The sequence below is a fragment of the Prionailurus viverrinus genome, chromosome E1 (genome assembly GCF_022837055.1).
Source record: "Prionailurus viverrinus isolate Anna chromosome E1, UM_Priviv_1.0, whole genome shotgun sequence".
Lineage (NCBI taxonomy): Eukaryota > Metazoa > Chordata > Mammalia > Carnivora > Felidae > Prionailurus > Prionailurus viverrinus.
In genome coordinates this window covers 9,301,954-9,325,619 of record NC_062574.1, presented here as the reverse complement: position 1 = coordinate 9,325,619, position 23,666 = coordinate 9,301,954, and the positions used below count along the sequence as shown (strand labels likewise).

The 23,666-nt window shown below is 44.1% G+C and overlaps 1 protein-coding gene across 6 annotated transcripts; it reads right to left on the bottom strand.

Annotated features, from left to right (window-relative positions):
* Nucleotides 1-220: 220 nt before the first annotated feature.
* ZNF287 (zinc finger protein 287) lies at nt 221-22,527 on the bottom strand. Of its 6 annotated transcripts, XM_047833879.1 has the most exons (7): nt 22,450-22,527; nt 17,358-17,586; nt 14,477-15,077; nt 13,745-13,845; nt 11,269-11,395; nt 10,698-10,784; nt 221-2,562 (listed from the first exon to the last, which is right to left on the bottom strand). In XM_047833879.1, exons 3-7 carry the CDS (start codon nt 14,877-14,879, stop codon nt 995-997), a joined length of 2,286 nt encoding a protein of 761 aa, XP_047689835.1. In that variant the 5' UTR covers nt 14,880-15,077; nt 17,358-17,586; nt 22,450-22,527; the 3' UTR covers nt 221-994. The 6 variants fall into 6 exon arrangements, with proteins under 6 accessions (XP_047689835.1, XP_047689831.1, XP_047689832.1 ...); XM_047833875.1 differs by lacking the exon at nt 17,358-17,586 and having other exon boundaries at nt 22,450-22,520; XM_047833876.1 differs by lacking the exons at nt 17,358-17,586; nt 22,450-22,527 and adding an exon at nt 16,534-16,610.
* Between the last annotated feature and the right edge of the window lie 1,139 nt (nt 22,528-23,666).

Sequence of the window (23,666 nt, the reverse complement as noted above, 5' to 3'; positions counted from 1 at the left end):
CATTCTGTGACAGTACTTAATAGTTAAGACCATGTCCTTTGTCACATTTCACTACTTTAGTAAGCTTTCTGTTGTTAAATCAGCTGTGGTTTTCAGCACAAGCCCTGTGAAGATCCAGTTGGGAAGTCTGGGCCCTGAGCACAGTAGGCACTCGAGAAATGGGTCTCAATGGAAATGGGCTTTCTATGGCAAAATAGCCACAGGGGAACCTCAAGTTATGAGTTTAGGAGTCAGGTGAAAAAAAAAAAGGTAACTTTCTTATTTTTTCCTTTAGGATGACAGATGTCAAAACCTAGTGACACTAAGGCTAATATGTTTTAAAGGTGAATTTAAGGATGGGTGTTTAATTTTTGCCTGTTTAATTTGTACACGTCTAAAGGTTATATATACATTAGTTATCCTAACAGATCATGTTTCATTAAGCTTCTCTTCCTTGAATATTTCAATAAAGGAAAATGTAATTACACAGTTGTCACATAGAAATTAAAAAGATCCTTTCCACTGTATATATTTTGCAAACCTACTGGCTCCACATGGCAGTTATGGCATTCATAGGAAAAGGGAAGGGAACCCCTTATGTATTTAAGGCTTCAAAGCTGGGAAGTAATAAAGGCCTTAAAGCAGCTTTTTCAACTCTCCCAAGATTCCTTGCTAGTGTGAAATCCCTACTTGATGGAAGCTTTCCCAAGTTACATTCATAAGGTCTCACTAAGAAGTACTTCAAATACACTAAGAGTTGATGAGTTACAGATTGGGTTTCTCTCTGGAATGAATTGGACTAGTATCAAATAAAGGTTAAGAAGTGAATAAAGTTTTCTTTTTAAATTTCACATTAAATTTAAATAGCTTATATCCACATTACTAATTCTGATACTTCTGATACTTCTGCTGATATCTAACATATATTGCACTTCTTTTGAATAATGTTTTAACGGAGCACAAAATAAAATTCGGGTGAACTGTAAAACCTAAGTGAAGTCATCTGCCACATCCATTAATTATGATGTCTGGCACCAGTATGAACACGCTGATGCTGAATGAGGTTCGTACTCTGGGTGAAGGTTTTACCACATATACGGCATGCATAGGGCTTCTCTCCTGTGTGAATTCTCTGGTGTTGAATAAGGCATGTTCGCTGGCTAAAATCTTTATCACATTCATTACATTTATAGGGCCGTTCTCCAGTATGAGTTCTCTGATGTTGATTAAGTGACGAGGAATAAATAAAAGCTTTCCCACATTCATTACACTTATACGGCTTCTCTCCGGTATGAATCCGCTGATGTTGAGTGAGATTGGCACCCTGTCTATATGCTTTCCCACATATATTGCATTTGAAGGGTTTTTCTCCATTATGAATTCTTTGATGCTGAGTAAGGTGTACGCTCTGGCTGAATGCTTTTCCACACACGCTGCATTTATACGGTTTCTCCCCAGTGTGTGTTCTGTGGTGTTGAGTGAGGTTTGCACTCTGGCTGAAGGCTTTTCCGCATATCTTACATATATAGGATTTCTCTCCAGTGTGAGTAGTCTGGTGTTGAATGAGAGTCGAGGAATGAGCAAAGGCTTTTCCACATTCATTACATTTATAACACTTCTCTCCGGAATGAATTCTCTGATGTCGAATAAGGTAAGTACTCTGACTAAACACTTTCCAACACTCATTGCATTTATATGGTTTCTTCCCGGTATGTATTTTTTGATGCTGAAGAAGGTGTGTACTCTGACTGAAAGTTTTCCCACACTCGTTGCATATGTAAGGTTTTTCACCGGTGTGAACTCGCTGATGATTAATCAGCGATGAACTGTGGCTGAAGGTTTTACCACATTCCAAGCATTTATATGGTTTCTCTCCAGTATGTGTCCTTTGATGTATAGTCAGGTGTGCACGCTGACTGAAGTCTTTTCCGCAGTCATCACACTTATAGGGTTTCTCTCCAGTATGAATTCTCTGATGTATGGTAAGGTGTGCACGCTGGCTGAAGGCTTTACCACACTGGTGGCATTCGTATGGTTTTTCTCCAGTATGCATTCTCTGATGTGCAATAAGGGATGAGATATGCCTAAACTCTTTCCCACATTCTTCACATTCATGAGATTTTTCTTTGGCATGGGTACTTTGGTGTTTCACGAAGGACGGGTTCTTCCTAAACTTTTTGCCACACACGTTACACTTATAAGGCTTCTCTCCAGGGTATATCTTTCTATGTACAATACCATATGAGACATGATTGAAGGTTGCCCTGCCTTCATCATACATAGTTTTATTATCTGATTGGGCACCAAACTGAATAATTAGGTTTGAATGCTTTTCAAAACTATTTCTATATATATCATATTTACTAAGACACTCTTCCATAGGGTCATCTTCTTGCGAGAGGACGGACTTCAAAGGGGAGTTTCTTCCGCTGGTGGGAATTTTCCTGAAGGTATCTGCTGCTTGCCTCTCTAATCTGTCATCGTAGTCATATGGTTCCTCCAACTTGATGGTCTGAGTACCAGTCTTTGTGAACTTAGAAGTATCTGTAACTGGAGTACACTCTTGGGCTTCTGTTTTCCATTCTGAAATAAAAAGAATATAAAAATATAAAAAGTTATCCTCTATTTGGAGAAAGGAAACTGCCAAAACAGAAACAAGATACTGAATGGGAATAAAATGCCTAAAAAGACTATGGCCTGGACAACCTCACAATGTGGTACTTAAAGCTTGGGAAAAGAGAGGGGCGCCTGGGTGGCTCAGTTAGTCGAGCAACCGACTCTTGATTTCAGCTCAGGTCATGATCTCAGGGTGGTGAGATCGAGCCCCACATTAGGCTCTGTGCTGGGTAGGGAGCCTGCTTAAGAGTCTCTCTCTCCCTCTACCCTTCCCCACTTCTCTAAAAAGAAATAAAGGTTTTATTATAATTTTACAATTATTATTTTAATTTTATTATACAATCCTTATTTAAGTTTTTAAAAATTATTTTATTTAGAAAGAGAAAGAGTACAAGTGAGGAGGGGCAGAGACAGAGGGAGAGAGAATCCCAAGCAGGCTCCGAACTGTCAGGGCAGAGCCCAATGCTAGACCTGAAGTCACAAACCGTGAGATCATGACCTGAGCCGAAATCAAGAATCGGACGCTTAACCAACTGAGCCACCCAGGCACCTCAATAAATAAGATCTTAAAAAACAAAACAAAACAAAACAAAACAAAACAAAACAAAACAAAACTTGGGACAAGTGACTGCAGAAAACCGGAAGACCAAACCGTTGAAAAAGGAGAGGTTCCTCACTATTCAACATGGGCACAGTGCAATAAAATAGGTTAGGTCAGGTGACAGGATTACGAGAAGTGAAAACACTAGTAAGACTTGGGATAACGTGGCCTCACTTCATGGACTGATTCGTATAAAGTAGATGCTAACTCTCATTAACTCCTCCCAGCCTGCTCAGCACAATCCTACATAATATTCCAAAAGCAATTCCATGGAGTGCTCTCCAGGCTCAAACATCTCTAGTAAATCTCTCCTAGTAATAGTTCTCAAGGTACAGTCCCCAGACCGGCAGCATAAGCGGATCACTATCACCTGGGAGTGTGTTAAACTGGCGCCCATCCAGACAAGCCCCATCAGAAACTTTGGAGGTAGGGCTGAGCCACCTGTTTCAGGAAGCCCTCCAAGCGGTTCTGATGTGCACTAAGGTTTGAGGACCAGTGGCTTAAAGGAGAAACGTTTAAAAAGTTCAAAATACCTCCACTTGACATATTCTGTCCCTAAATAATCCAGCTTTGCCTATTCTACTGTATCTTCTACCAAACTGCATAGTTAGCTTAACATTTAAATTCTCCACGTAACTTCAAGCTACTTCCTCATAGCACCTCATACGGGGGCCATATGAAAACCAGACTTAGGCATTCTCTTAAGGTAACTTCTCTACCCATTAAAACAATGGTACGGCCCAGCTGCTGTTTGTCCTTCTAGGAATCCTAAAGTACACATTAGCTTGAATCATATGAGCTTGCCTTTCTATATAGGTCAACATGACTGAAATACCAGCAGTCTCATGATTCAACCATATATAATGTCGGGGCCATTCAGCACTTGGCCTTGCATTATTACTTCAGAACTTTGTGTGTTTCTTTTATTTCCAACTTAGACACAAACTCTGGGAAAGGCTTATGCTTCTTTTATGCTTCCTTCAGAAAATGGCCCAAGACTTGATATGGTGCCCACTCAACTGAATTGCTGGAATAAATGACAATAATTTGTTGTAAAAAGGTGAACCAAATGAAAGCATACACATACACACAAAAACAAAGTAAACAACAACAACAAAAACCCCTGACTTCAAACCTAGCTGCAAAGCAATCATAGGTACTGACGCCTATTGTTTCCAGCAGGAGGGTGTAAAACAAATTTAAATTATGGTATCTTTTTCCCTTGAAATCAGGTAAAAAACATAGGACTTCCAAATATTAAGAATTGTGTAATGGAATATAATCAAATATGGATTTTATAATATAGCAAAAGTGATGCCGGGTAGTTCAGAAATTTTCTAAGATGCAGACCAAAGTATAAAAACCTTACAAATGGGGCGCCTGGGTGGCTCACTTGATTGAGCATCTGACTTCGGCTCAGGTCATGATCTCACAGTTCACGAGTTTGAGCCCCACATCAGGCTCTGTGCTGACGGCTCAGAGCCTGGAGCCTGCTTCAGATTCTGTGTCTCCCTCTCTCTCTGCCCCTCTCCTGTGCGCGCTCTCTCCCTCTCTCAAAAATAAATATATTAAAAAAAAATAAAAATAAAAGAAACCTTAATATATCCATTCCATAGACTCATATGCAGTCATTAAAAATAAGAGCTGCCATCAATCGGGGCGCCTGGGTGGCTCAGTCGGTTGAGCGTCCGACTTCGCTTGGGTCACGATCTCACGGTCCGTGAGTTCAAGCCTCGCATCGGGCTCTGCGCTGACAGCTCAGAGCCTGGAGCCTGCTTCAGATTCTGTGTCTCCCTCTCTCTCTGGCCCTCCCCCTGTTCATGCTCTGTCTCTCTCTGTCTCAAAAATAATGTTAAAAAAAAAAAAATTAAAAAAAAAAAAGAGCTGCCATCAATCAATAAATGACGAGAGTAGGGATAATGGAATATTGATAACTGATAAAGATAACTAGGTAGGTTCACATACATTGACATGTAAGGGTGTATAGGACACATTATGTAGAGCAAGATCCACTCTGTGTAAGGATGTGCTATATGTAATATAGATACACATACACAGAGAGTAACAATCTAAGGGGTGAAAATCCTGGTAATGGGTGAGGAGAGGTAGACAAATACTTCATTTTCCTTCCTTGTACTGACTGAATTTACAAATGACTTTTATTACTTTGATTCAAACACAAACATCATAGTTGACATTAGAAAATGCTTGGGAGTGATGTTAAATGAAAAAAGTAGTATCATAACTAGCATGAAAATGCACTGGAACTAGACAAATATCAAAGTGCTAACAAGATTACAGGTTTTTAAAAAATACTTTCCAATTTTCAATAAATTGGATATATGACTTTTATTGCTATTTAGTACTAGAAATGTAGTTATATTATTTTTATATAACAAAAATATTTAAACACAACTCTCTCAAACCAGGATTTGTCACTCTCCCGTCCAAAAGAACAAAATGAGAACGTTAAGGGACTGTACAGGTAGAGGCGTGCAGGCACACACACACAAATGAGAGGACCAGAAGCTGAGTTTCATTCTGATTCCAGGAAACCGGACAGTCTATGGCAGAGTGCACCGTATACCTGAAAAGTACTAAAGCGAGAACAAGCTTAAAATAACAAGGCTGAATCATGACCATGAAGAAATGGATATAATATACATTTTAAAACCAATCAGCTTACCGGAAATTCAAAAACCCATGTTATTAAACTGTGCTTAAATCTATGTATTTAACCGGAAAGGGTCGGTTGGAAGTGCTGAGTGTCTAGTCAACAGGGCCAAAAAATGGTGCAATACTTCTAGCAGATGAGATCAGTGTTGACTTAGGTAACCAAAGAAAGCTTCAGGGGGAGGTAGGATTGGAGTGGAACCTGAAAGAATGGCTATAGGTCCTGAATAAACAACTATCAAAGTTCTGAGACAGGAGTGGCCAGTGAAGACCAATACTATTGTTCTATTTGTGAATTGTCAAAGTTTCCGTTTCCTGAAGCATGACTAATCAGGTATCCAAACCAAAGGCTCAACTTAGGATGTATCTCTACGCTGGTAAGAAAGGAAAATCCTCAGAGGCCAAAACTCAGGCAAAAGCAGGGAGACAGGAAATCAGCAAGAGCTGACGGAGACAGCTCCTCCATCTGTTTACTGACCTTACACTTCCATTTTGAGGGGCAAGGGCCCAAGGGCCAAAAAACAAAGCCTGAGGCCCTAACAAGGAGGGGGTGCTCACAGGACTCCTGAGCATAGAGGATTACACTCTGCTGAAGGACTGGCTAGAAAAACCAAACAAAACTTAAAAAAAAAAAAAAAAAAACCCTCACTTCTACATAATCTTTTCTCAGCCTTGGTGCTCTTTGGAAGAAGAAAATTCTCCTCCTAAAATACATAACCATAAACTGTCCCCTCTTGTGAATTTACAGTGCCAATGCATGCTACCTGAAAGTCAATCTAAAAAACTTCTCAAGTTCAAATTAAAGTGATCCCAGGGGCGCCTGGGTGGCTCAGTCAGTTAAGCGTCCTGCTTCAGCTCGGGTCATGATCTCGCAATACGTGAGTTCGACAGCTCAGAGCCTGGAGGCTGCTTTACATTCTGTGTCTCCCTCTCTCTTTGCCCCTCACACACGCACGCTCTCTCTCTCAAAAATAAATAAACATTAAAAAAACAAGCGGTCCCAGACTGGCAGTACCCTCCAGAAGACTATCCTGACTTCTAGTTCAGGCTCACTTCCATTATGTCATGCATATTTTCTCAGTGTCTAGAGTGTGCCAAAATCATTCCACGAAGAATTTACTGTGGTAGAGGCACGTTCTGTGCTATAGGTATATATAGGTCATTCTGCTATAAATTATGAGAAGAATTAGCTTTTCAAATAGCGTGACCCTTAAAATATCTAATGGCCAGGTAAGTTAACAAGTATTAGAAGTCAGTGACTTAAAAAAAAAAAAAGGCAATAGACAAGCAAGAATCAAGAGTCTAGTGCACTTCTCTTGTAGACAGGACGACACGTAAGAATATCTTTATGATTTCTATTTGCAAAGAGAAACACGGAAGGAAAAACCAGAAATAAATAGGGGGTAGATTGGAACAGAGCAGAAGGGATGGGAGCATATACCTTTCTACACAGTTTTGACTTCTGAACCAAGTTAATGTTTCTACATACTCAAAAATGGAAGATTAAAAACCAGAAAACAAGAAAACACTGAAACTGAATACAAATAGAGTCAAACAAACCCTTAAGCTGTACAGCAAACCCTTAAGACAGCTAAAAGGAAAGAACTGAAGGAACTTTTGAACTTAGTATTCTGTATACCCTTAGTGGGATATACTTTAAGGATAGAAAGGACTTTGAAGAAATTTTGAACGTTACCCAGTTTGTTATTGGTAGTGATAGGTAGTGACCTAATTCTGAAACCATTTCTCTGTGTGTTACATGACAGGGCGAATCAATATATACTAGTGCTCTTGAGAACCAGGTTGTTCACCGTATGGAAAAGGAAATACAAGACGGTATCAGTTAGAGTTATCAGCGTGAACTCGTGATTAAGAGAACCACATACATACATATGCATACTTCCCAGCTCTATCCACTGGAAGCAACGGTACCCACAGTAGTGAGCACACTTCCTGCCCACATTCTGGTTTCTAAGTACTATTCCCTATCAAAATGAACCAGGGTACTTTGGAGAGCCTCCAGGTCTAAGGTAGGCACAAGGTGAGTCAAAAGAACATTCTGTTGTGCTAGAAAGCAAGGGAAGGATTAAAGACTAATGGGGACCTGTCTAAAGGACACTGGACTTGGTTTGCAGGGCTCCTATTACCCAAATTGGGGACAAATGAGCATGAAAAATAAAAAACAAAACAAACCAGGAATTAGTGGACTAATAACACCCTGTAGTTGGAAAAATTCCATTAGTCTACAGTGCTATGTACACATAAAAATGAGACAGAAGAAGAACTGTGCTTTACAGGAGAATGCTAGTAATCCTTGAGAAGAGAGGACTGAATCGGAAAATCACCATCTTGCAACCAGCAATACGATAAAGCAAGAATCAACAATGGAGGCCAAAAATGCTTAAATAAAATATTACCAGGGAATAGAATAGTCATGTGGCCTCTTAAGTATCACTCCACAGATTGCTTACTGATTATAAAGAAAAAAACCCTGCACCTTTAAAATGGAGAGATCTGGCCAACAGCACCTTAAGCAAAACGAGTATCACTAATGAGACAAATGGCAATGCAAAGTACACACCTGAGGTTGTTTTGGTAAGAATATTTGATCTGAATCTAAACATAAGGAAACAATCAGGCAAATCTACATTGTGGGTCATTCTAAAAAAAACCTGGCCTGAGGTGCCTGGGTGGCACAGTCAGTTAAGCATCCAACTTCAGCTCAGGTCATGATCTCATGCTCTGTGGGTTCGAGCCTCATGTCGGGCTCTGTGCTGACAGCTCGGAGCCTGGAGCCTGCTTTGGATTCTGTGCCTCCCTGTCTCTCTGCCCCTCCCCTGCTCACACTCTGCTTCTCTCTCTCTCTCAAAAATAAATAAACATTAAAAAATATATTAAAAAAAACCTGGCCTGGATCCTTCAAAAAATGCTCCAAGGAAGGTAGGAAGGAAAGAGAAAAGAAAACAGAAAAGAAATGAGAAAACAAACAAAAAGAAAAGAAAGAAAAGGAAAGGCGGAGAACAATTCTAGACTAAAAGGGACTAAAGACACAGGATAACTAAGTGGAGCACAGGATTCCTGACAGGAGATCCTGGAAGGGGGAGAAAAACTGCATGATATTTGGGGACAGTGGGGGAAGTCTGAATACGGGACTATACAAGATACACATCTTGTATAAGTGTGAAATATGTGAGGGGAGAGAACGATGAGCCTATGTCGAAGAATGGGAGATACATGCAGAAATACGTGGGGGGGATGTCATGATCCCTGCAACAACTAACTTTCAGATGGTTCTTTGCAAAAGCAAAGTGTGCGTGTGTGTGTGTGTGTGTGTGTGTGTGTGTGTGTGTGTGTGTAGAGATAAAAAGCAGAAGTGGCTAAATAATGGTAGCTGGTAGTTCCAGGTGACAATTACACAGGTGTTCAATGTACTGATTCTGCAACTTTTCTGTAGGTTTGAAGTTCTTGCGGAGGAAGCCAGGAATGGGAACACCAAAAAGCCCATCAACAAGAAACAGGTTCAATAATTTAAGAGACACACAATAAAATGTGATGCAGATATTTAAAAAAAAAAACAATGAGGAAGTTCTTTATATCCTCACTTGGAACACTTTTCAAGATATACTTAAAAAAATTTTTTTTTGAGAGAGAGAGAGAGAGAGGGCTTGGGGATGGAGGGACAGAGCGGGAGAGAGAGAATCTCAAGCAGGCTTCACGTGTGAAGCCTGACGTGGGGCTTGACCCCACGACCCTGGGACCTGGACCCGAGCAGAAATCAAGAGTCAGACGCTCAACTGACTGAGCCTCCCCAAGTGCCCCTAGATATACTTTTAAGTAAACAAAAGCAAAGTACAAAACTGTGTGTACTTTGCTACCATTTCTGTTAGAAAATGGAGAAGACATTACAAAAAAATTTTTTTTTCCTAAACGTTTATTTGTTTTTGAGAGAGAGAGAGAAAGAGACAGAGAGACAGAGAGAGACAGAGAGAGACAGAGGGCGAGCAGGGGAGGGGCAGACAGAGAGGGAGACAGAATCTGAAGCAGGCTCCAGGCTCTGAGCCGTCAGCAGAACCTGACACAGGGCCTGGGCTCAAACTCGTGGACTGCGAGATCATGACCTAAGCCGAAGTCAGACGTTTACTGATGACAGAGCCACCCAGGCGCCCTGAGGAAGCCCTTTTTATATTGACTTGATACGCAAACAAAACACCTTAACAGAAACAACTAGAAACAAGCACCAGTTGTTGGGTGCTGGGAGAAGCAGGAACTGGGTGAACGTGCTATACAACGAAAGAACGTTTTTGAATCTTCTGAATTTATACATTTTTAAATTAGAAAACAGAGTAAGTTAGGAAAGTGGAGGCAGGAGGCTACAGGGGTTTGCTGGTGAAACAGAATAAAAGAAATTTAAAAAGAAGGTTTGAAACTTCAAATCTTAGGGATATTCATGTATGCTTAAAAAGGAGGGCGGGAGGGGTGCCTGGGTGGCTCCATCTGTTGAGCGTGCAACTCTGGATTTAGGCTCAGATCATGATCTTGTGGTTCGCAGGATCAGGCCCCGCACCGGGCTCTGCACTGACAGCGCGGAGCCTACTTGGGATTCTCTCTCTCTCCCTCTGCTCCTGCCCTGCTTGTGTTGTCTCTCTCAAAATAAACAAACTGTGTCTCTTCCTGAAAATGGCATCTGTCAGGAAGCAACGCCGAACAGTTCAGTGCCCTTGACAGGCTGGGATGTCTTTGTGGGGATGCCTTGGCCATACTTAAAAAACAGATCTCACTGCAGTCAGGCTCTGAAGGACAAACAATCCCATGCCAGCTGTGCTCTCACCTGGACTAGGGCCTTCTAAGATTTCTTTTATCACCATCCATGGTTCTTCCAACATGGGAATCACAGTTGGTCGGTACACGGTCAGTCCTGTTCATGAGGAAACAGAAGGAGTTTTATCCCGGAGATAAACGGTTGTTCGAATTTTATTACCTGACTTCTACTTATTTGTGAGGACAGACTTCTACAGGAAAACAATGGTTCACGGACAGGATGCAGTGGGAGAATTAGATCACTGTGCTTTCCAGAGCTACAATGAACATTTCCTGCCACCCAAGAGGATATGTGCATAGAGATCATGGCGGGAGGAGATCACAGGAAAGGTAGGAAATGGGCAAGGCGCAGTGCTGTGTGGAAGCCCAGGGAAGCCGGGCATCACAGTTCTCAATGATCCTTCACTTAGAAACCTTTTATTTGGGAAAAGGGAAAACATTTCTGTGCCTGAACGGGATGAGCACGCTCACCTCTAGGCCCCATTCTTAGCAAAGTACTTTAGAGACCAACCCATTTTTAACAAGAGAGGAAAGGAGACTTGGAGGGTACGCTGGCAGGAGTGGGCGTAGATGATGCTTACCCAGAGAAACCATGTTCCAGTAGTTCTGTAATGTCACAGTCTTGTACAATTCCTTCTGTACAGGACGCATGATCTCCCAGTCCTCCTGGGTGATATCCACAGCCACATCTTTGAATGTCATTGATTCCTAAAACATCCAATATAACCTGGTTCAAGAACTGGTAGAATGAGGACAGTGAAAATGCCAAGTGTGTGTGTGGCGAGGGGACTCGCAGAATCTTGAGCCTCAGTAAGACCCTGAAGGTCTAGTTAACACCCTCACCCGAGTTATGGACGAGAACACCTGAATGGTCCTACAGGGGAGTCTGAAAATAAAGCAGAATTTATCATCACATTTTCGGCTGGCCCTGGCGCATGCGTTGGTGACCGCATCTTAAAGAAGAAAGGGCTTTACGAAGACGACACCCTTGAATGGTTGTGCTTTTTTGAGCTTTGCCTCAAGAATTCAGTGTGTTATTGGGGCGCCTGGGTGGCTCAGTCGGTTAAGCATCAGACTCTTGATTTCGACTCAGGTCATGATTTCTTGTGAGATCGAGCCCTGTGTGGGGCTCTGCACTGGACGTTGAGCCCACCCACTGAAGATTCTCTCTCTCTCTCTGTCTCACACCCTCCATGACTCCCTCTTCCTCTGCCCCTCCTCCCTCGCTCACACGAGTATGCATGCTGTCTTTCTCTCTAAAAAAGAAGAAAGAATTCAATGTGCTGTAATTTGAAACTTTAAGCTATATTTGTGTGTCCTACGATGAAATGCAGAGCTCTTCCTTCCTTTTCAAAATAAAATTGAATGGTATTATGGGTACCATTGCTTCCAGTGGATAGAGCTGGGAAGTGTATATATGAATGTATGTAGTTCATACATACATGAAGTGTACCTGCCTGGCTCACTAGGTAGAGCCTATTGACTCTTGATCTCAGATGTCTAAGTTTGAGCCCCACATTGGGTGTAGAGATTCCTGAAAAACAAAACCTTTAGGAGCGCCTGGGTGGCTCAGTCGGTGAAGCATCTGACTCTTGATTTTGGCTCAGGTCATGATCTCCTGGTTGTTGAGTTGGAGCCCTGCCTTGGGCTCTGTGCGGATAGCCTGGGATTCTCTCTCTCTGCCCACCCACCCTCTCTCTCAAAATAAATAAATAAACATTAAAAAACATCTAAAAATCTTTAAAATTGGGACCAAAACTCACACTGTTGAACTGTTATACTTTTAGATACATTTCTCAAGCTGGCAAGGTTAGTATTCCTCTTGGCTCTTTTCTTCCTTTTGTTACACAAAACTGATTACTTCTCCATGTCTTTCAAATGAACTTTACGTTTCTTAAAAAAATTATATTGGGTTTTCGAATAACATTTTCAATTTATAATTTCGGGAGAACAGACGATTTATAGTATTTAAAGCTTCTTTCATGTCTTACAGAATGATACACGATATGGATGTACTATAAAATTTATATTATGCTTAGTCCTAGATATCTTAAATTTTGGGGGTGGGGAATCTTTTTTTGCTTTTAAGTTTATTTTGAGAGAGAGAGAGAGAGAGAGAAAGAGAGAGTGAGTAGGGGAGGAGCAGAGAGAGGGAGAGAGAGAATCCCAAGCAGGCTCCATGCTAGCAGCATAGAGCCCAGGGCTCGAACACATGAGCCATGAGATCATGACCTGAGCTGAGACCAAGAGTTGACGCTTAACTGACTGAGACACCCAGGCGCCCCTGTGCATGGAATCTTTTATTTCATCTTAACATCTGCCTGATTTTAATGTGTATGTACAAAAGTGATGTTTAAACATTTATTTTGGAGAGAGAGAGAGAGAGAGAGAGAGAGAGAGAGAGAGAGAGACACAGCACGAGCAGAGGAGAGGTAGAGAGAGAGAGACACAGAATCTGAAGCAGGCCCCAGGCTGCCAGTGTCAGGTGTGTATTTTTACAGTAAAACTTTCTCTTAAGATGGCCTGACGTAACAGACTTACGATCAACATTATACCACGAAACACATGGCCTTTAATTACTTGTTAATGAGAAAAATAACATTAGCAACACTGCTTATTGATGGCTTACTGTAGTCCAGGCTAACCACAAGTCGCATAGTATTTAATCCTCCCAATCTAACAGGTAAATGCTATTTATTAGAGTTTAATAATTCAGGCCAAGTGTGGTCAAGTATCTTGCTCCAAATCACAGGTTCAGAACCAGGAACCAATCTGATCATCTGGCTGTGGAGGTCAATCCCTTAACCTCTATGGTTGTTGCCTTACAGTCAAAAAGTGAGGAAGGGCATATCTGGGGAAGGCTCTGGGGAGCCTATTTCCTACACAGGGCAGTCACTTACCTTAACAAACAGGGTGGATTTAAAGAGAGAAACTGATGTTTAAGTCCTAGATTGGGCTTTAGGAGGCAAAGAAGTTACAGGGCCAGGACAGAAAACGTCCTCATACATACACCTCTTAATAAGCCATTTTAAAATCACAGAAGAAACCAACACTTACTTTGGTCACCAAGTCATTTAACCATCCTGCCTGGAAAGCAGGTCTTCCTTTGGGGTCTTCCTCTGGGGTCTCTTGGGGAAGGGCAGAATGCTGAGGAGCAGCTAGGGAAGAAGGGAGACCGTGATGGAGATTAGTCCTGTTTGAACAGCCTACGAAATTCTTCACCAGATAGATGCCTACACTTTCCTACAGTGAGAAGTGAGAAAGAAACCAAAACCAGCACCCACACTTCAAAGAAGCAGAGGGAAGGGCCGATGATTTGTCCTAAGATGTCAAACCAGGCTTCAAAAACAAGTCTGTTCTGGGACGGCTAAGGATACGTACTAAATTCACAATTTTCTACTAAAGCGTCATGTGATGTAAATTTTGTGTGTTGTGTCTGAACAAGGAAATGTTTTCTGGACCCTTTTCTACCTTTCTGCAAGCATGTTATTGTAAAACCTGATTCACAAAAGCAAATGGTTTCTTTGCAGAATGGTTCAAACCTCTGCAGGTGAAATTCCTGAGGGCTCCCACAGGGGTAATTTGGTTTAAGCCTTCGGGTAATATGTGTGTGTGGTCTCCAGCAGTCTGGCAGGGGCACACCAGGCAGGACGGGGCGCACGTTCAAGTGTGTTCTCACTCACTGAGCTCTGCTCTCGCCGGTTTCTTTGAAGGGCTGCTCTGTGACAGTCCCGGTTAGTCTTCTCCAACCACCCAGGACTCTTCCCCTCTCTGCCCTACAATCCTCACCTTCCTCTTCTAGAATCTGAGTCAAATCCTCCACCAGAGTCACCACTTCCTCACTGCTCTCTGGGTACTGGGACTTCACCCACGTCCTAACCTCCCCAGGCAGGATGGTCAGGAACTGCTCTAGCACCAGCAGCTCCAAGATTTGTTCCTTGGAGCGAATCTCAGGTCTTAACCATTTAAGGCAGAGCTCTCGGAGTTGATTCAATGCCTTTCGAGGACCAGCTATGTCTGGATATGGGAAATTTCGAAAATTCTGTCGACAGGTCTCAGTGTCACGCAAGAGTCTCAAAGCATGCGTTTCCTTCTCCACATTGTGGGGTCCACTCTGAACCTTGTCTGGCTTCCACATTAGAAGGATTTGGGAGCGTGAAGAACTGGTCATCCTCTTGCACGGGGAGAACATTGCCACAGACAGGAAGGTCAGTCTGGCAGTATCCTTTATTTTTCCAGTAGTGAGCCAACTGCTTGAAGTCTCATGCTAGAGCCACAAAGACATTCTCTCAAGGGCTGCTGCAGCCAGGGGCAGAACAAGGTCAAGGTAGAGTCAGCAGCCTTAGTTACAAATTTGGAGCCCAGAACTTGCAGGGATGGTTAAGAGACCCTAAAACACAAGAACAGACCACAAAGTCAAGAATTCCTGGTGCTCTTTGCTATGCGCATACACCAACAGAGATCGCCTACTCAGTCTGTGCAGATAAACACAATCGGACTTTACCTTGGTCTTCCTCCCCTACATCCTTAGATTTGTATAAGTGCAATCTGTTGGGGACAGCGGATGGGACTGCCATCAAAAGGTGGTAACAGAGGGGCACCTGGGTGGCTCAGTTGGTTAAGTGTCTGACTTGGGCTCAGGTCATGACCTCACGGCTGGCTCCTGAGTTAGAGCCCCGTGTCGGCTCTGTGCTGGCAGCTCAGAGCCTGGAGCCTGCTGTGGATTGTGTCTCCCTCTCTCTCTCTGCTCCTCCCCTACCCGCGCTCTGTCTCTTTCTCAGTAATAAACATTAAAAAAAAATATTTCTAAAGAATTAAAAAAAAAAAAAAAAAAAAGGTGGTCATAAAAGCAAAGACCTGGATCATGAGCCAAACAACAGATCAAACTTTTAACTTGTTGAAAAAGAAATTAAACTTTTACAGAGGGGGCAAGAAAGCTTCAGTATTTTTCTGTTACTTACAGAAGCTGTAAAGGACGGAACTACCTCTCAAGAACAACAGAGCGAATCTATTAGGTACTTAGAACGATACCTGAGAATTTCTTCTTAATAAAGTGCTCAAGGTTCCCTAGGAAACTGTCAAGGAAAAAAGGGCAAGCCATTTACCTGCTTTGCATATTAATGCCAGACTATTCTAGCTTTTAGCTATCAGAGGGCTGGGGAGACAAGCCGGTAGGACGGGGGGCGGAGGGGGGGGGGGAGTAGAAGAGGCTGGTGTGATTTGAAGCCCTTTTAAATGCTTCTACAGGAGACAATTCCTTAGGAATAAATATGAAACCGGGATTCCCGAAGAAAACCTCGGAACAGGCCAGACCTGGAGCACGGACACCACCTGTCCGCGGGCCCCAGTTCTGAGCCCTCCTCAAAGCTCAGTCGTGTAACCAAAGCCAACTGTGTACCAGGCCCTGCAGGGGAGACGCGCCGGCCTCACCCGTCGCCTGCCCTTCCCGGTCGGGTCTCCCTAACACCTCTTCGGCCGGGGGGTCGCGGGCAGCGGGGGAGCGAGTGGGGACCCGACGACGCGCTGAGCTGGGACCGGGCCCCCCACAGCAACCTCCACCCCGCGTTCGTCTTCTCCGCAGGCCGCGAGCACGGGCTCCCGCGCGTGGACGGGCTGGGGCTCCGGCCTGACCGCGCGGACACTCGCGCCCGGCGCCCTCGACATCATTACCTGTCGCGGGGACCCGGCGGACGCGCAGCCGGAGCGGCCCGAGAGGCCCGGGGCAACAATGGCGGCGGGGGCGCGGGCGCCTGCGTGGCGAGCTCAGCCCCGCGCTGCAGAGGGGCCTCTGGCTCCGCCACTTCCCTAACCCGGAAAGCACGACGCGTCTCGGCCGGGAGCCTCACCTTCCAGCCCGCTCCTGAGAAGCCTGGCCCGGAACGCGCCGCGCCTCGGCTCCGCCGCGACCTCGCCTCAGCGCCACTGCGCATGTGCGCAAGGAGAACGCTGCGCGCCCGCTGAGCCAATCGGAAGCCGCGTCCCGGCCCTCCCTCCCGCCGGAGCCTCATTCCTTGGACCTGTCTCCATGGTAACCTCCTCCACCCATCACTGCGACTTGCTCGTTTAGGCTGCAAGGGTCTGAAGGGAACTTTAAAGTTTCCCTGGTCAGAAGCAGGTCTGGTAGATGACTGGGAGGTCGGGGAGCAGCTAGCATCTGGGCGAGGCGGCTGCGGATGGGTGGTTAAAGCTCCGTGCTAATTAACTAGAGAAAACCTGGTGCCAGAGTTCCTACAGGAAGGATGGGCAGACAAGATGTGGGTCTAAAGGTAGAACAACCCAAAGTGCGTTTTCGGGCTTTACTGTGTGTACACATTCACTCTTAAATGTTCTGAGTCCCTCCTAAGGAATCTGATCTTGAGACTCAGATCGGAAAAAGGGATAGAGAGCGTGTTGTTTATAGAGACACAACAAACCCCCATAAAACCCTTGAAAATAAAAGGATAGAAAAACATTCCAGGTGTTCCTGTTGTCTACTGCTGTGTTGGCAAACCACCCAAAACTAAATGGTTTTAAAGAACAACCATTTTATTATGCTCATGGATTTCATTGGTAAAGAATTTGGAAGGGGAACAGTGGGCACGGCTCTTCACTGCTCCACTGTGTCTGGGGGCTCAGTGGAGATGATTTGATGGCAGGAAGGGTCCATTTCCAAGATGGCCTCTTCACTTACATGTATTATGGATGGGCTGAGATGGCTTAAGGATGAGCTCAGTTTGGATTTGAACACAGTGGCCTTTTCCATGTGAAGGACTCAGGCTCGTTGGATTTCTTACATGGTGTCTCTGGCTTCAAGAGCACATGTTCTAGTGAATAAGAAATCTCCATGGCTGATGACGACATAGCTTTGGAAGTCACATAGCATCACTTCTGTTACACATTTGATCAAAGCAGTCATAAGTCTGTGCAGAATCAAGTAGAGGCAAATGTAGATTCCATCTCTTGACGGGAGGAGTGTCATAGAGTCTTAATATTACCACAATAGGCACATTTGAACAAAAAGAAACTGGGGAATGTGATGGTCTTTGATGTGTCCACTTGGCTAGGCTACAGTCTCCGGATATTCAGCAAAACACGAATTTAGGTGTTGCTGTAATGGTATTCTGTAGATGTGGTTAAAGTCCACAAACTCAGTTGAATTAAGGAGGGGACATTATCCTAGATAAATTGGGTGGGCCTGATTCAATCAGTTGAAAGGCCCTTTTTATTTTATTTTATTTTTTAATTTTTTTTAACGTTTATTTATTTTTAAAACAGAGAGAGACAGAGCATGAAAGGGGGAGGGGCAGAGAGAGAGGGAGACACAGAACCGGAAGCAGGCTCCAGGCTTTGAGCCATCAGCCCAGAGCCGGATGCGGGGCTCAACTCATGTGAGATCGTGACCTGAGCTGAAGTCGGACGCTTAACCGACTGAACCACCCAGGCACCCCGAAAGGCCCTTTTTAAAAGCAGAATTGGGGTTTCTCTGATGAAGAAGAAACTGTCGACAAAGCTACTAGCTTGCCCTTCCTACGGATTGCCATATGGATTTTTTTAAATGTTTATTTCATTTATTTTGAGAGAGAGAGAACGAAAGAGAACAAGTGGGGGAGGGGCAGAGACAGAGTGAGAGAGACTCCCAAGCAGTCTCCATGCTCAGCGCAGGGCCCGACATGGGAATCTGTCTCACAACCTCAAGATCATGACCTGAGCCGGTAACAAGTCAGGTGCTCAACCGACTGAGCCATCCCGGCGCCCCTGCCCTATGGATTTTGATCTTGCCTAGTTGGCCCCCACAATTAAGCCAATCCCTTGTAAAAAAAAAAAAAATCTCTTAGCATATATGTTCTTGTTCTGTGGCTGAACCCTGACTGATACAGGTAATAATCCCAATAACTGACAAGATGGAATTTTAAACAATCACAAGGGAATACATAAGCATGTTATCCACTTATAGAAAAAAAAATTGACAAAGACGATATAGCCACCATTGAGGTATGTCCGTAACGATAAGGCCTCAAGAGATACCAGCAGTAACTGATAACTGCGGGGCGCAAAACATAAATTAACAACTGAAGCTGGAAACTTTAACACACCCTCTAGAGCCACCGTGCTGGGCTGCCAGGATCCCCTTTCAGGGCTGGGGCACCTGTTCCCTTGGTTGCTAGTGTGTTTGGCTGCCAACAGCTCATGACAGAACACCTCTCTGGGAATTGTCCTGGCTGAACAGAGCTGCCTGTCCCAGGTTTCTCCCCTCCAGAGCAGTCCACACCCAGTGGCGTCACTGCAGGGGTTCGAAGACCTGGTCCCCTTGCTTCGACGTGCAATTTCTCTAAAGGGCCATCCTGGCTTGAGCTTCCCGTAGGATCAGATGAGGCCCCGGTTGCAATCATACAGCATTTCAACTTTTTCCTGGGCCCAGTCCTCCTTACATCACTCCGTTACAGGTTATTTTTCTAGAGAACACTACTTAACAGTACCCCTGTAGAGCCCCGAGACTCAGGATGGGACATTTGGATTGATACAGGCAAACACCTGCAAACACCCATCCCTCTGAATTCTCTGGGCCCGCAAAAGTGGCCCACTCCCTCCAGGCTGGCTTGAAGATGATGCACATAGAGGCTTCTCCTTTGCAATAAAGCCTGTGCCCCTCTGAGGATCTGTCCTTTCCTCCCCTCCTGACCACTAGATCCATTAATAGGGTCAGGTGACCACAAAACCCAACAGGAGAAATTCTGGTCCTGATAAGGTAGGAAAAGGAATATCCTCTGAAGCTGGTGGGTCTGGATCCTGAGGGGGCTGGATCAAGGAGGGCAGAACATATAGCGAGTGCTGGAGAACTTACTGAAAAGGAGCATAGGGGCGTCTGGGTGGCTCAGTTGGGTGAGCGTCTGACTTCGACTCAGGTCACGATCTCATGGTTTGTGAGTTCGAGCCCCGCACTTGGCTCTCTGCTGTCAGTGTAGAGCCTGCTTCAGATCCTCTGTTTCCCTCTCTCTCTGCTCCTCTCGTGCCCTCTCTCTCTCAAAAAGAAATAAATATCTTTAAAAAAAGAGAAAAGGAACATATAGAGATATGGTCAATTAATTTTCTTAAATTTTTTTTAACGTTTGTTTATTTTTGAGAGGGAGGGAGACAGAGCACACGTAGGGGAGGGGCAGGAGGAGAGGGAGACACAGAGTCTGAAGCAGGCTCCCGCTGACAGCACAGAGCCCAACGCGGGGCTCGAACCCACAAACCGTGAGATCACGACCTGAGCCGAAGCCAGACCTTAATCGACTGAGCCACCCAGGCGCCCTTCAATTAATTTTCAACAAAGCAGCCAAGAATGTACAATGGGGAAAGAACCATCTCTTTAATGGTGTTGGGAAAACTGGACAGCCACATGCAAAAGAATAAAAGTAGGTCACTATTTTATACCATACACAAAAACCAACTCTAAATGGATTAAAGACTTGAACTTAAAACCCATAACCATAAAGTTCCCAGGAGAAAACTGAGACAGTAAGCTCTCTGACATCAGTCTTGGCAATGATTTTTTTTTTTTTTTGGATTTGATACCAAAATAAAGGCAACAAATGCAAAAATTAACAAGTGGCACTACATCAAACTAGGAAGCTTCTGCACAGCAAAGGAAACCATCAGCAAATTGAAAAGTGAGTGAACGGGAGAAAACACTTGCAAACCATAGATAAGGGGTTGATATCCAAAATATACAAGGAACTAATATAACTCAATAGCAAAGAAACACACAATCCAATTAAAAAAAAATGGGCAGAGGATCTGAATAGACACCTCCCCAAAGAAGACATACAGATGGCCAACAGGTACATGGAAAGATGCTCAACATCACTAATTATCAGGGAAGTGCAAATAAAATCCACAATGAGCTATCACCTCACACCCGTTAGAATGACTATTATCAAAAACACAAGAAATAAATGTTGGCAAAGATGTGGAGAAAAGAGAACCCTGTGCACTGTTGGTGGTGATATGAACTCGTGTGGTCACTATGGAAACAGAACGGAGGTTCCTCAAAAAATTAGAAACAGAACTAGCACGTGACCCAGCAATTCCACTTCTGGGTATTTACCCAAAGGAAACAAAAGCACTAACTCAAGAAGATATTTACACACCCATGTTCATTGCAGCATTAATTACAAAGGCCAAGACATGGAAGCAACCCAAGGGTCCATCAGCAGATGAATGGATGGAAAAGTTGTGGTGTATGTGTATGTGTGTGTACATATATATGTATTCTATAAATACAAAACAATGGAATATTATTAAACCATTAAAAAGAATTTTAAAAAAAACACAAAAGAGGGAAATCTTGCCATTTGAGACAAGATGAATGGACCTTAAGGGCATTATGCTAAGTGAAACAGACAGTGAAAGACAAGTACTATAGGATTTCACTTATATTTGGAATCTAAAAAAAAAACAAAAACAAAAATCTGAACTCCGAGATACAGAGAACAGATTGGTAAGGGGTGGATTGGGGGTGGGGGTGGGGATGGGCAAAATGGGTGAAGGTTAGCCAAAGGCACAGACTTCCAGTTATAACATAAGTAAGTCCTGGGGATGTCATGTATTGCATGGAACCTGTACTTAAGAATACTGTGTTGTAGACTTGTAAGTTGCTAAGAGACTAGATCTTAAAAGTTCTGATGAGAAAGGTTGTACTTATGTCATGATGGATGGATGGATATAGTCCATGATGGATGGACTATATTTATTGTGGTGACCATTTCACAAAATTTACGAATATAGAATCATTATGTCCTACACCTGAAACTAACATAATGCTGTATGTCAATTATATCTCAATTAAAAAAAAAATAGAATGTCGCTTTCTTATTAAAAAGAAAACGAAAAGGAGCACACTCCTGTGAGACAGGATTTAAATACTCTGGCATGAGGCACCTGGGTGGCTCAGTCGGTTGTGTCAGACTTGGGCTCAGGCCATGATCTCATGGTTCATGAGTTTGAGCCCTGCAACGTGGGGCTCACTACTTTCACTGCAGAGCCCCCTTCGGATCCTCTCTCCCCTTCCCCTCCTACAGCGCGTGCGCTTTCTCTCTCAAAAATAAATAAAACATTTTTTTAAAAAGTGGAAGGGGAGAGTGCTTTATCTTCAGAGAGTTGTGGGGACAATAGGGTGTGGCGTCTCTACAGGCATGAGCCATACGGGCAGACGACAGGGGCTAGTGCTTCATTATATACAATCAAATGCAATGAAAGATGAATGATCAAGAGGCTGAGGTTAATCCAATGTCACAATCTTTTGCCCCATCTCCAGATCCTAGTCAGTGTTCAGACCCAGAACCCGAAGCGGGTTCCGAAGCGTGCTCCGCCGACACAAAGCTCGAACCCACCCACTGAACGGAGGGATCATGACCTGAGCCAAAGACAGATGTTTAATCTACTGAGCCACCCAGGTGCCTCCCCCCGCCGCCCCTCCCCCTCCCCCCAGGAAAGAATTTCAACCTTATATCCAAAGAAAAAGTTGCAGAATAAAAACAAAAATAGGAACCTAGGAAGGCATGAATAAGACACCGTTTGGGCAAACACTTTATGGAGAAAACTAGTCAACGATTTTGAGAAACATTAAAGATTATCTAAATAACAGAGAGCAAAAAATATTAAATAAAATAATGGAGAGAAAGCCTATATGGTAAAAATTTTAGTGAGCCCTTTAATTCATCAGAACAACATCAATTATACCCCAAACCTTCTCACCCTCACCCAAAGGCTGTAAACATAAAGTTTTAGGGTAGTGTTACCAGAGGCAGGTTCTTGCGCCCAACGACTGAAACGGGGCCGCCCCCGAATCTAAGGCACTGGCCTGGGCACGCTCTGCTTCAGTAGAGAAAATTCCCACTACACGTCCCATATGCTAATAAGGGGGGGGGGTGGAGAGAGGAAAATGCCTTGTCTTGATTGGCTGGAGGGGCCTCGTCCTGATTGGTCAGAAGGGCCTCACCCCGATTGGTTGTTATTGGCAGGCCACTCAGGCAGCTCATTGGTGGTTTTTGGAGCCGAGCCTCCGTTTTAAATTCGGCTTGTGTATGGGCCCGCATCCTGCTTCTCTCTAAGAGGTAGGCTGTTTAGCAGTAATACCCAACATCAAACGCCCCAGATGTATGATGTTTACCGCTTGGGGCTGCTGGTTCCCCTGGTCCCTAACCGTCTCGGTAGGACGGGACAATGTTTCCCCTAGTGTTTGTCTTTAGGGATTATGTGCCCGTACTTCAGCAGAGACTTCATATGATGAGATTAGATGGAGGTCTGGTAGAAATGGATGCAGCCTTGACTCAACTCCCAGGAGCACTAGGGCCCAGGGCCGCCTCCCAGGGGGGAAGTGAGAGACCAGGGAGGTGAGGACCCATGGGTGCAAACTGTTTCCCTTCCTCTCCTGAGATGTGAGGTCTGTGCAGTCATGAGACTGAATCAATGCATTTTCTTTCATGCTGTAGGCTGAGGGCGGTGATCCCACTTATAGACGGAGGAAAGGGAGGCTCAGAGAGATAGTGTGACTCAACCAACCTCCAGGGCTTAGGTGCAGACCCCGGCCTTGAACCCTGCAGTGCTACTTCCAAGCCTAGCCCTGTTCTTTTTTTTTTGGTTACCCGTATCTACAAACACGGTGGCTTTGGAAAATCTTCTCACGTGGCCATCGTGCCTTCGGTGGGAACGGGAGGTAAATCAATTGCACTCATTAAAAGAAGGGTCAGAGGAGACGCTAGAATGCTTAGATAGCAAATTTTTAAAAACCCAGGAAAAATTCCCAGCTGTAATGATGGAGAATGGAAATATACCAACTCCAGAAGTCAGTGTACCTGTGAGGCTTCTGTCCCAGCTCCAGTCCCGCCCCTCTCCCATGGACCACGGAGCTTGGCCTCCCGCCCTCCACTGCAAGAGAGACCCGTTTTTCACAGCTTCGATTTCTCCGTCCCTGTCAATGGAAATAGAAGCAAAACTAGGTTTTAATAGCTTGGGT

What these genes read in the sequence shown, in the direction of transcription:
- ZNF287 (XM_047833879.1), bottom strand. Translation starts at nt 14,879, where the DNA reads ATGTTCTCCCCGTGCAAGAGGATGACCAGTTCTTCACGCTCCCAAATC. An exon ending in TCAGATTCTAGAAGAGGAAG is followed by an intron (nt 13,846 to 14,476) that starts GTGAGGATTGTA and finishes CTTCTTCCCTAG; the next exon opens with CTGCTCCTCAGCATTCTGCC. An exon ending in CTGGAACATGGTTTCTCTGG is followed by an intron (nt 10,785 to 11,268) that starts GTAAGCATCATC and finishes CCTCATGAACAG; the next exon opens with GACTGACCGTGTACCGACCA.